This window comes from Anser brachyrhynchus, assembly GCF_964034855.1.
Source record: "Anser brachyrhynchus genome assembly, chromosome: 9".
Taxonomy (NCBI): domain Eukaryota; kingdom Metazoa; phylum Chordata; class Aves; order Anseriformes; family Anatidae; genus Anser; species Anser brachyrhynchus.
Window position 1 is genome coordinate 19,364,588 of NC_137703.1, and position 12,891 is coordinate 19,377,478.

General features: G+C 57.9%; 1 protein-coding gene across 1 annotated transcript; it reads right to left on the minus strand.

Moving 5' to 3' along the window:
- Positions 1 to 1,219: 1,219 nt before the first annotated feature.
- FOXL2 (forkhead box L2) lies at positions 1,220 to 2,430 on the minus strand. Its single transcript, XM_080605230.1, has one exon. The coding sequence runs from the start codon at positions 2,291 to 2,293 to the stop codon at positions 1,376 to 1,378; it is 918 nt and encodes a 305-aa protein (XP_080461356.1). The 5' UTR covers positions 2,294 to 2,430; the 3' UTR covers positions 1,220 to 1,375.
- Positions 2,431 to 12,891: the final 10,461 nt, after the last annotated feature.

Sequence of the window (12,891 nt, forward strand, 5' to 3'; positions counted from 1 at the left end):
GAGCCCGGAGCCGCGCCGCGGCAGCGCCGGGGCCCCGGGCAGCGCCGTCCCGCCGCGCTCCGCCGCCTGGCAGCGGCCCCGGCCGGCTCCGAGCGGCCCCGCTCCGCACCCCGAGCCCGGCCCGCGCCTGCCGCGGCCCCGGGACGGCTCCGGGAGCGGCTCCGGGAGCGCGGAGCTCCGCCGCCTCCCGACGGAACAGCAGCGCGGGGGAGCGGAGTGAAAGACAACGATATCGACAGAAAGAAAAGCGTTTTATTGGAGACTTTACAATGCTAGAAAGTACAATAAAAGTGCTAGATCGCTCTAGAAAAGTTGGTCCCAAAATGGTACTATGCCACAGCATCTATCAGCTTACATAAACACTTATAAAATCGCTATGAACTGGCCCCTGTATTATAAACGCTATTTCTTTTCACATTAATCTATGTAAAATCGAAGGATCAAAACGTTTCAAGAAAAAGGGCAAGCATTCAAAAGCAGAACCTACCGAAAATCCATTTTGGGCCAGATTTGGGGTCGAAAAATACGAAGATAGTTTAAACTTTCATTATTAATAATATGCGCTAGGAAAAATATTCCAATTTCGTAGGAAAACGTCTTTTTTTTTTTCTTTTTATAACATCAAAATATTTTTTTAGACCTGTATAAAATTACTTTTAAGACCTCAGAGGACATTGTCTCCTTTAAAAATACATCTACCGCTGCCGAAACGTTTCACGAGTGACCCTGGCGGGTTTTGTTTGTTGGCTTCTAACAACCAGCGACATCGCACTTCTCCTGCGGCTACGACAGTCCCCCCATCAGCACTATTTCGAAGAAAAGGCACAGCTCGGAAGAAGAGGAGAGTTTTGCAGGCCGAGGAAGCAGAAAGAGAAGCCGAAGGGGAGGAGGAGGCCGAGCTCGGCGGCGCACGGCAGCGCCTAGGCCCCGGCCCCGGGACCGCCACAGCCCCGCGGCGCTCCCCGGGGCCGAGCCCGAGAACGCCGAGGCCGGCTTCTAACGGGGCAGAGCGTTGAGGGGTGGCCGGCCTGCTTGTCATTGCGCCCCCCCTCCCCAAAAGCACCGAGAAAACAAGCCCCAGGCCCCGAGGAACGAACGAACACACGGACGGACAGAGCGACAGACAGACAGACAGACAGAGCGGGGAGCAGCCCGCCCGGGCTCCGCGCTTAGGCTGCCTGCAAGCAGACGCGGAGCAGGGGGGGCTTTTCCCCACCGCCACGCTTTGGGCGCGGAGAGAGGAGAATCCGCAGCTAGAGAGGAGAGGGAGGAAGAGGAGGAGGAGGAGGAGGCACACGACAGCGCACGGAACGCGGCGGGAGCGGAGCGGGGCCGGGGCCGGGGCACTCTGCGGCGGCGGCCGGTCGGAGCCTCCCTAGATGTCTATGCGGGAGTGCAGGGCGCTGTGTTTGCTGTCGTGCTCCCAGTAGGAACAGTGCATCATGGACAGCTCGGCGGGCTGGCGGGCGCAGGCGAACTGCAGGCCGGCCCCGTTGGCGGCCGGGGCGGCGGGCGGCGCGGGGCTGGCGGGGCTGAGCTGCTGCGGGTGGTGGGCGTGCGGGTGGTGGTGGTGGCCCATGCCGTTGTAGGAGTTCACCATGCCGGGCAGCGCCATGCTCTGCACCCGCGAGTAGGGGCTGTAGGAGGCCGGGCCCGAGAGTCCTTTCACATTGACGGGGCTGACGTTCCCGCCAGACATCTGGCAGGAGGCGTAGGGCATGGGCGCGGGGGGCTGCGCCAGCGGCCACGAGTTGTTCATGAAGGTGGACTGCAGGTACTTGGGCGGGGAGAGGTAGCCGTAGCTGTCGGGGCTGAAGAGGGTCTTGCCGGGCTGGAAGTGGGTCGGGGGCGGCCGGAAAGGCCGCTTCATCCTCCGCCTCCGGCGGTAGTTGCCCTTCTCGAACATGTCCTCGCAGGCGGGGTCCAGCGTCCAGTAGTTGCCCTTGCGCTCGCCGCCGCCCTCCCGGGGCACCTTGATGAAGCACTCGTTGAGGCTGAGGTTGTGGCGGATGCTGTTCTGCCAGCCCTTCTTGTTCTTCTCGTAGAAAGGGAACTTGCTGATGATGTACTGGTAGATCCCGGACAGCGTGAGCCTCTTCTCCGCGCTCTCCCGGATGGCCATGGCGATCAGGGCCACGTAGGAGTAGGGGGGCTTCTGCGAGGGGTCCGGCTTCTCGGGGCCCTTGTCGGCGCCCAGCTCCTCCTTGCCCCGCTCCGGCTCCTTGCTGCCGCCGCTGTCATGAGCCAGCAGCGCCACCGCGTCCTCCTCGGCGTCCGGGTAGCTGCTCATCATGGTGCCCCGCGCCCGCCGCCCGGGGCGCGCAGCGCTGCGCGGTGCCGAGCGCTGCCGGTGCGCGCTGCGCCGAGCCCGCTGCCGGCGGCCGTCCCGTCCGGGGCTCGCCGGGACCGGGGCCGGAGCCGGGGCCGGAGCCGCGGCCGGGATGGAGATCGGGAGGCGCCTCTCGCGGCGCCGCTGCTCCGTGCAGCGCGGCGGCGGCGGCGTCCCTGCCCCCGCGGGCTCCGCTCCCCTCTGCCGCGGCGGCCGGGCTCTTTTCTGATTTGTATGGGCCCGGCCGAGTTCCGCTTTCGTCAGGAGCCCGCTCCCCTATCGCCGCCGAGCCGCTGGGCACGGCCGAGTTCACTCCGCAGTCACGGCGCCGCGCTCAGCCCCGCGCACACGCGGCCCGACGTGGCCCCGCCGAGCGCGGCGGAGCGGAGAGGAGCGGAACCGCCCCGGCCCGGCCCGGCCCGGCCCTGCCTCGCCGCTGGGGGGGGGGGGACCGGGGGCCGCCGAGCGAGTCCCGCCGCCGCCGCCCGCCCTCTGCCTCCCGGGGAGCCCGGCGGGGCCCGCGGGGGGGCCGCCGCGGGGGGGCGGCGGGGAGACGCGGCGCTCGCCCCTGCCCCTGCCCCTGCCCCGGGGCTGTCAGGGGCCAGCCGCACACGCCGCCGCCTTTATACGTCCTGCCCGCGGGCCCCGCCGCCCGAGCGCGCCCGGGGAGCCGAGGGCGGCCGCTAGCGCTGCCCGCCGCCGGGCCCCGCCGCCCGTGCCCGCGGGGGCGCCGCCTGGACCCACAGCGCACGGCCGGCACCCGCCGCGCTGCCGCTCGTCCGCGCGGTCCCCGCAGCGCCGCGGCCACATCGCCCTCCCGCTGCCCTCCGCTGCCCGCGGGTAGCTCCCCCGAGCCGCAGAGAGGCAGCGCCAACCGGGCCGGGCACGAACGGTGTCCCCTAACGAGAAGTCGTTAACGGGGCGGCTCTGCCCGCCGCGGCAAAGCGGGCGGGCGGGCCCGAGGGTGCTGGACAAGGGGGCCGAAATCCCCGCCGCCCCGCCGACGGGCACGGCCGGCAGCCGGGCGGAGCCCCGCGGAGCCGGGGCCACCTGCGCCCGGCCCCGGGCAGCCCTCGGGGCCCTGCTCTGCCCTGCCCGGCCCTGCCCTGCCCCGGGACCCGCCCGCATCCCGGCCCCGTCTCCCCGCTCGGCCGAGAGCACCCTGGGGAGCCCCTGGCACGGCCTCGGTGGCTGCGGCCGCCGGGTCTCGGCCCCCAGCCCCGCTTCTGGCTTTTGGGAGCCGGGATGGCAGCGCAGCGCTTTTCCCCGCCCCGCCGACTTAGCGTCCCGCATCGGTTTTCGTAACCACAGCCAAGCCCGGAGGGATGGCGGCTCGCCAGCGCCGTGCCCGGTGCAGCCGGCGGCTCCCGACGGGGCGCGCAGGGGCTTTGTCCGCTCCCCCGGCCCCTGTCGGGAGAGGCCGCTCGGGGCGAAGGCAGCCCACGGTGCCCGAGCCTATTTTAACGGAGCAGTGCTGCAGCCTTTCGCGGGCGCTCTTACAGTCTCGGTTAAAACACCTTTCCGCATCTTCGCCCGCGGCCGTGTAGGCTGATGGCTTGCCTCACGGCGGCCGAGAAGCGTGTACCCAAAAAACGAACTCCGTGCGGGTGGCCACGGCGGCGAGGCGCGCAGAGCCGGGACGGGTGCACGAAGCCCCCTCGGCAACCCCGGGCAGAGCCCGAGCGGCCGGGGGAGGCCGGGGGAGGCCGGGACGAGGCCGGGACGAGGCCGCCTTCCTCGGCTCTCTGCCCGGCCCCCGGCGGCGAGCCCCGCGCAGGGCAGCCGGGGCCAGCTGTGCCGAGCCGTGCCGGGCCGGGCCGTGCCGGGCCCGCCGAGCTCCCCAGGGCCGGCCGAGCTCCCCTCTGCCGGCCACCCAAGCTGCTCTCGGCGGCCTCCTCGCAGGCATTTCCGCGGCGAGAGCCGGGGCAGGTGCAACAGCACGGCCGCGTGTGTCATCACCTCCTCCAAGCGGCTCCGACCTCCCTCCGCGCTCCCAAACCGGGCGCGCAGCTCCTCTGCAGGGCCTGCTAGCTCACACGGGACATTTGACATTCAAGGGGCTTTTTCTTTTTCCCTCTCTTTTTAATTTTTTTCCCCCTTCGACAGCCCCACGGAGGGACACGCCGGATGAACGGGAGCTCGGCGCCAGGCGATGCCGTCGGCCCCCCGGGCCGCCCCGCTGCTCGCTCACCCGGCTGGGGCCCCGCCGCAGCAGCGCCGCTAGCGCCCGGCCCGGAGTGGGTTTTGCTGCGGCTGAGCGGGGCGCTGGGGCCCCCTCGACCCCAGAAATGTGGCAGCGGGAGCACTGCAAGCAGCAGGGGGGCGGGGGGTGGCGGGCACTGGCCCGGTGTTGGGGTGGGAAGGTCCCCGCGGGCTGCCCGCCGGTAACGGTGCCGGTAACGGTGCCGGGGCGCCCGCAAAGCCGGGCTAACGGAGTGCAAGAGGCGGCGGCGGAGCTGCCCTCGGGGCGCGGGGAGGACGCGGGGGGGCGAGCGGCGGAGCGGGGGCCACGGCGCCGGCGCCCGGTGCCCGCCCCGCTGCGGCGAGGGGCAGAGTCCAGCGGGGGTCCCTACGGGGCAGCGGGAACAGGGCTCCCGCTGCCTTCCCACGGGGGCCGAGCAGCCCCTTCCCGGTGCAGCGCGGCGGGGACGGCGGCGGCCAGAGCGCGGCTCAGCCCCGGCCGCGCACCGCCGCTAAGACGGCCCCCGAGGGGGGGCTGCGCGCCGGGGCTTCGCCCTCCTCCTCCGGTACGGAGCCGGGCCGGGCCCCCCTTCCCGATCGGCCCCTCCGCTGTGCCCCCAGAGCCGGTGCCGACTCCGGAGCGAGGCACGGGAGGCGGCGGGGGGCGCGGCGAGAGCCCCGCGGCCCGGCCATCCCTGCCCCTGCCCCAGCCCCAGCCCCGCGGCGGCGGGCGGGCACCGGGCAGCACGGCGGGGGCAGCGGGCCCGGCGCCCCACGGCTGGCCCCGGCAGCCCGGGGAGTCCCCGGCAGCCCCTCCCCGCGGTTCTACTCACCCGGTGCGGGCAGCGGAGCCGATCGCTACCTGGAAGGTTTGAGGTTGGTTGGGTCGGAAACGTGGCAGACTGTGTCCCGAACAGTTTCTTTCTTTTCTATTTTTTTTTTCCTTCCCTCCTGGAGAGCAAGCGAGCCTCCGGCGGGGAACTCCCCCGAGCGGGTCCCGGGGCAGGGCCCCTCCTGCCGCCCGCTGGGCTCCGTTTCCGCGCAGCCCCGAGCCCCAGCCCCGAGCCCCGGCCCCTTTCGGCACCGCCGCGGCGGCAGTAGCGGGGCTCGGCCGGGCTCACCGGGCTCCCGTGGCGGGGGCCCGGCCGCGGGTGGGCCCCAGCCCCGAGCCCCGGGAGCCGGCCGCTTCCTCGGCGCGGCTGCTGCCGGAGCATCCGGGAAAGGGGAGTTACCGTGACACCGTCGCAAGCATTTCTGCCTTCTTCCCTTTCCCTTTTTTCTTTTTTCTTTTTTTTTCTTTTTTCTTTTTTTCCCTTGTTCTTCTCCCAAAGCCCTTAAGATCGCTGACTCTTTACTCCCGCACCAACCGCGTAAAACGAGGGCACGGCGCCTCCCGGTCCCGCGCCCGGCGCTGCGGAGCGCGGCCCCGGGAGCGCAGCGGGACGCGCGGCGGGATGCGCCCCGCTCCGCCGCTGCCCGCTCGGCCCCGGCCTGCCGAGCCCCCGGCGGCGGCACCTGGCCCAGGGGCCGGGTCCCGGCCGGGGGAGGCGGTTTCCTTGGCGGAGCCGCTGTGCCGGCCGCAGCTTTCGTTCGGAGCCCGGCGGCTGCCCCTGCCCTCGCTGCTCGCCCTCCCCGGCGCTCCCGGCAGCGCGGCCCCTCTCCCCGCGTCCCCCGGCCGCTCCCCGGAGGCGTGTGGCGCCGGGACAAGGGGACGTTCACCTGGAAAGGGTCTTCTTCTGCATGAATGAGTCTCATTGTCAAACGCTCGAGCGTGTGTAGGTGCATACATGTTCTGCAGCGGAGAATTGAGTTTCTCGTTTGTAGTGCAAAGCTAAAAATTCGGGTAGCTTCGGGCTTGTTTTTACAAGCTCCCAGCCGTAGAAAGCTTTCTGTTTTTACAGGAAAAATTAGGCAGTCCATAGACCATGATGGCTGCACATCCATAATGTGAGCTTCATGAGGAACAGAATAACTTTATTATGATCCGGACTGCAATCACATTGAATAAAAGCCGATCTAACAGGGCCTGAGGGAAAAATCACAAACGGGCTCAATTCTGCACTGCTTCCAACGGGAATTTTAGCAGGAAGGGTCTGAAGATCAGCAGAATGGGTTTTACCCTTCGGCTGACACCGCGGAGATACTTTGCACTGTCCCTTTCATTTCGATCCTGTTCCTACTGCCTGGATATCAAAGAAATCAATCTCGTTAGAAAGGAGCCTTCAACCTTTCCCCCCTTACATTCCTTCTTTCTGCCCCTTCTCTCCCCACTTTCCTTCCCTGCAGCCTGAGCCGCAGCCGTCACTCCGGTGTATTTGTTTATGCTTAGAGGACAGGCCCACAGGAAAACAAACTATGTATTTCACTCTGCCATTTGGTAGTTTCTCTCTTTCATCTGAAAACACTGCCCGATCCAGGGAAGGTTCTTGAATTCACACAACCGGTTACATGATGAAATGCAAACAGTTTCTCGTGGTATTAAATGGCAGCCCGCAGCAGAGTTCAGGTTGGCTGTTATGGATTCACTAGTTACGGCTCTGCAGGATAATCCTGTGTTACTGCCATCCTGCAGTCAGTGGCCTACAGCAATGCTGCAAATAAAAACAAACAAGCCAGCCTCCTCTTTTCAGACAAAGTAGAAATTATGTCTCTTTAGGAAGCTCGAAGCAAAGATCGTTTGTATCAGGCTGACAACTTCCAAAGCAAGCTGCTCTCTCTAGCACTTAGAAATCGATGCTGGTTTTTCTACAAAGCACGCGTGAAAAAAAAAAAAAAAAGGAAAAGAATAATACAAGTCCTCTTCTGTCCAGATCACCCTGAAGTTGCAAATTAATAGTATCGTACAACAAAATTAAAGCCAAGTCAGCCTTCTCCCACTGTTACTACAGAGACACACTGTTTAACGGACCACTTTTTTTAGGCAATCAAAAATCTTCACGCTTGTTTAGACTGTTTCAAAAATTGCAGTGTTTGATAAAGATCGAACTAGGGAAAATGGTACAAATTTCAGATTATTTGAAAAAGGAGGCTTCAGGGAAAAATCTTCCAAACAACCTAGGGACATCAAATAGAATTTATGCCTTCCATTATTTCTCGGAGCACGCGGGTCCCCAGCTACAGCCATGATTCCTCTCTGAACCCACGTAACCTACCCAAGCCTGTTTTCACCCCGAGCCTCGGATGTTACTGCTCTGAGGAAATGACATCTGAAATGTCATTCAGGTGGCAAGCTGAAGCTCCGAAATTTAGGAGGCAGAGCTCTGCAACATAACAACACGACTGCGATGCTAGTTGCTGGGAGAGGAGCAGTCCCTCCCTCACCTGATAAACCTCTGCTGACAAAAGCCCTCTGAACCGCCCGGCCGTCCTGGCAGAGCTGTTCGCCTCTCGCGAGCCTGAAGCAAGCAAACAGCCGCTGGCAGCCCCAGCGCAGCCCCGGCCGCGGCCGCGCCAGGAGGGTTTGCTGCTGCGGCACACGGGGACAGCCGTTCTCAGGCTTGTGCCGGGGGGTTCCCGCTCCTACAACAGACCTGGCCGGATGGGGACACGCTTTCTCATGCTTGCAGCTACGCTAATTTTAGCATGAGGGAGTTGCTCACAATGACTCATTTGTGCTGCTAAATTCGGGCACCATACCTGTGTGCTGAGAATTCAAGTTTTCTTTTTAGCAGCTTCTTGAGAACGTGGACGGGGCACACTCAGAGCTCTCTGCCCACTTTGTGCAGGCTCCTGCAGGGGAAGTGCTGCCCTGGGAGCAAAGCTGTATGTACGGATATGCCAATACGCTGTACAGCCCGCTTGTACACTCCAATTTTACCATCTATATTACTATGACCATGCTATTCATGTTCCTTTTCCATTTCTGAGCCACCAGAAGCAATTGGACGCAGTGAAGCTATGCAGCGATGCCCCAAGCTCTTCCGGAGTTTGTAGAATGGGCTAGGCTAGCCAGGAACAGGGTGCCTGGTTTTAAAATCAGACTGCCCACAACTGACATTTGTGTATGTGTTACCTACATTAAGAACTTGTGAATAAGTCCACAAACACACCAGCTTCTTATTGAACAGCAGCTCCAGCTGAAGCACTCGGAGATTATCTCGGTAGATGCAGAGGGCAGAGCAGCAGTGAGAGAGGACTACCACGCACCTGGCTGCAATCACTTCCTCTTAAAAACTGGACGTCTTACACGCAGCCCACGTTTGGGAGCAACACGTGGCGCTGCCACACTGACGTACAAGCAGCCTGCAGGAACCGGAGCCCTGAAGCCATTTCTGCTTTCTCTGCTCCCTGGTCGGAACTGGTGCACTGGACAACCTCCAGCCCCAGACTCTAGCCGTGCCCTGCTGAGCGCATGCTACCCTTTAAAACAATCAGAAGCACAAGTTTGTTTCCTTTTAAATGTAACTATTATGCTACTAAAAGATTATAAGTTTTGAAATTACATAAATAGGTTTGATCTGAGAACAAATCCGTTTTGTTGGATCAAACCGCATACAATCTCTAGAGAATCAGGTTAAAAGTGATGTGGTGGAAGTGATTTTCTTCCTTCTGGAGGAAAGGAGTTAAGCTTTGGCCAAAGTCAACTTCAGATTACATACAGCTCCCTCCAAACTTGAATGCATAACTTTAAAGCATGCAATCATTGGAAACACAGGTCGTGGTGTCAGCGGATGGCAGGTCTGACCCTTGGACACCTGTAAAGCTCCTGCATGGCCCCAGCCAACCAGTGGCCTTGCAAGCACAATCCAATCCCAAAACATTAACATTTCCTTGACAGCAAGAACAGAAACCTTGAAGAAGCTGAATATTTCAGCTTAAGCTCAGCCACCTCAGTTCTGGAAATAGAGTTTTGTCTGTGCAATCACCCCGAGGTCCTTTTTTTTATCTCAATCTTAGTCCAACCTTTGGAGTTTGTAAACCTGAACTGGAAATCTACCAAATAAGGGAGCATGCATGACGTTTCCAGCCTGTTCTACTTTGGGCCTGGCCAGAAACATCAGCATATCAGACTTGCTTGCAGTTTTCCGGCGTTTCCACTCTTGGTCACAGCGAGAGCAAGGAAATGCAGAGCAGACCAAACAACAACAACAACAACAAAACCCCAAACTTTCTTAGAATTTCAGAAGGGGCTTGGTTCAAATCCAGTCTGAGACACAGATAAAAGTTCACCCTGTTCATTTTATTACAGTTTGTTTACTTACTTATAATTTCATTTTAACTTATTCTCCTTTCCTCACTGATTTTGTAGCTATCCCTTGCAACAAATAAAGGAGATGCAGCCATTATAGAAGCTCTCAGAAGCTGTTAAGCCCCACAGGCGAGTCCAGCCTATACAAAGCACAAGTAATTCCAGCCCATGACCCGTGAGTTCAGGCCAGAGGTCCTGCTGAAGGCAGCACAGGCTGGGCCGACGGTGAAGCTGGGCACAGCAGGCAGGGCACGTGCCCCTGACCCCTTTCCAGTGGTGTGCTGAGGTGCGGGGCTGGCCGTCGAGGCGCCCGGGGACGACGGTGACCGGGGAGGGGGAGTTTGAAAGGCTCAGCCTGGCTCCTTTGCCACAGCCGCTTGTGCAGGAGCTGGTCACTGGGTGCCCCGGGGGAGGGCAGCCCCCAGTGCTTATAGGAATCGCCACGGTGCCTGCAGGGGGGGTAGGGTATAAATGTCACTTGTGTTATTTAACAACAAAATGCAACTACTGCCGAAGTAAATCTCTTTCTCACTTCTTACATATCCTGTTTGGTACTTAGCTAGCTCCATACTGTTCATCTACACCTTCCTGGTGCCTCAGGGGGTTAATATTAAGCATGAAATAATATTATTTGCATAAGAAATCCACCAGGCAGCGTGCCACGTGACTGAATGTTGAGCCACTTCTGCTCAATGGCCTCATGTCCTCACAATGCCCACTACAGAAGCATTCACTGCACTGAATGTATGCTAAAATATTCAGCAGATATTTGGAATCATTTTCAAGTTCCAAAAAATTAAAACCTTTTTTTTTTCTTTTTTCCTCCTGTGGTTCCTTTTTAATGGGCAGGGTGAAAGGCTGGATTTTTTTAACCTTGATTTTATCTGACTTAAATAAATAGCAGAGGAAATGAAGGGGTTTGGCTGTGGGTTTTTTTTTTTTTTTAGTTTTTATTTTTTTTCCCTTCAGTGATTTTTTAGTTTTTAGTGCTTTGTGTATGCTACCATCCTTACAGAGAGCAGCACTGAAAATGTGCAGTGCCTATCAAAGAATAAATGCAGCCTTATATGTGGTTTACAATCTGATGAGGAAAAATATGCTTAGCTTGATGTGATAAATCAATTCGTTAATGATTACAACTCTGCTTAAAGCATGAGTCTCTGCTAGTTGATGCTACGAACTGGAATAACACGTGGCTTTTAGACAGCAAGTCACATTTTGGGCACTTCAAGTATGTTACAAAGAGCGTTGTTGCTGGAAGGCATGGAGCAGAATTTTACTTGCTATCAGATCCTCCACTAGTCATTTAATCTCACATTTTTCCACGTATTTTTTCTGAATTAGGCAATACACAATATCATTAAGTGTACCCGTGAATTTGTGTGTCTAAATAGTGGTCATGATTGCTTATGTTTAGTTTGAAAATGTAGTATTTAGAGCTTGGCCATCAGAGGCTTTGAAAATCAAGACTGAAGGCACTCTGGCATAGGCCTTCAAGGAAGCCACCACTCCCACTGAAAGCAGAAAAAGAAAGAGAGAAAGTCAGCAATCATTTAACGCCCTTGAAAAAAATGTTCTTGACCACCACCTGTACTGACGTGTAAAACTGCTGTCAAGATGTAAAGAGATGCAACTCTGTGTAAGAGAGGTATCTTCTCCCTGCTTGTGGGAAGATTGTGAAATGACAGAAATGCCAGGGCTTTTTAACAGGCCTTCAGAATAATAGGAAGTTAAATTTTGGTTCTTTTAAAGCTAAAAAGGAATTTCCCTGTTGATCTCAAGAGGAGCAGGGTTTCCCCTACTGTTTAAGACTCTTCATAATGAAAAGGTATTTTCTGTTTCAGTCCTTCTTGTTGGGTGAGGTGTTAAGCCAGCACTGCCGTGGCCTTGCAGCCATCTCACACATTTGCTGGGAATTAACAAAAGAAGAAACTACATTTTATTGCACATTTGAAACTTATTTTTTCTGGTGAGCTGTACATTTACAAACGTTTTTTTACAGCCTGCGTCGGAGTCAAAAAAAAAAAAAAAAAGAAAGGGCATTTATCTTCCTTGCTTGAGGATCTATAGGGTCTTGCCTACTAGATCAGAGGCATGGCAAGCACCTTAATGTTACCTGTGCAAGGAGTGAGGTGAGGGACAATCGCAAACCTCACTGACTTGTGACTCATGGAGCTGGTATAAGCCTGTGTTTTGAGAAATCATTTGTTAGGAGGCTCCCCCCTTTCCAGAGAGACTGTGAGGTTTTGAATCTTTGTTCTACAAGCGATTCTTCCTTGAAGCTATTAAAACACCTTTGTTGTGAAAAAAAAGTATTTTTTTTTTTTAAAGAAAGTACTCAACTATTTTCAGAAAGAGTATAATCAAAAATCCCAGTTTGCTTCCAGACTTCCATCAGAAATCCCATCATTTTTTGACAAAAAGCAAAACCGCCCCGCTATTCCTTTGGACGTAGGTCAGTTTCTCATGTCGGTGTTTCAGTAACAGAATCCTGATGAGCGCTGCCCCGGGTTGAAACGTATGGTGGGCAGGAGCACAGAGCTGTCCCTCGCTGCCACGGAGTGGGACTCGGCCATCAGAGAACGTGTCTCAGTGGGGCTTTAGCTCAACAGTAGATGTCAGTGCTATCTACCTGGAAGGTCCTTTTGGCAGTTTGGCCCAGTATTTTAACAACGATGTCGCTGTGCAGCGGCTCCTGCTATAACACCTACCAATACTTTCTGCTGGGTTAGAGGCTGCTCCCATCTCGCAGCTGCTGTGCTTCCTGTCAGGCAGTGAGGTGACTCAGTCACACTGGTTGTTTCCCTTCCTCCGAATTTTGATTTTTCAGTGTTTCTGAAAATTGGCAGAAAAGCTATTTATCAGGATCACACGTCCATCATGTCAAGGCCATTGCATCACTGCTTTCCTGATGAGACCAAATGAAGGAAAAAATGGGCAAATGTAACTCTTCCTGAACTGCAGCGACCAAATCGACAGGACTGCTGTGTGCATGACTGAAATCAGCACACTTCTGTGCTGGTCCTTCCAACAAAACAACCGTGCTGTAAGATGCAGGGCAGGGTGGCTGCTCCTTCTTACCTCCTTGTACAAATAATAACCTAATAGGTTCACCTCCTCTTCTTCCCCCCTTTCTTAGATTTTATTTCTAGAGTCCCGTTATGCGTAGGCAGCAAGGCTTATTTCAGTCCTT

Coding starts and splice junctions, on each gene's coding strand:
- FOXL2 (XM_080605230.1), bottom strand. CDS start 2,293: ATGATGAGCAGCTACCCGGACGCCGAGGAGGACGCGGTGGCGCTGCTG.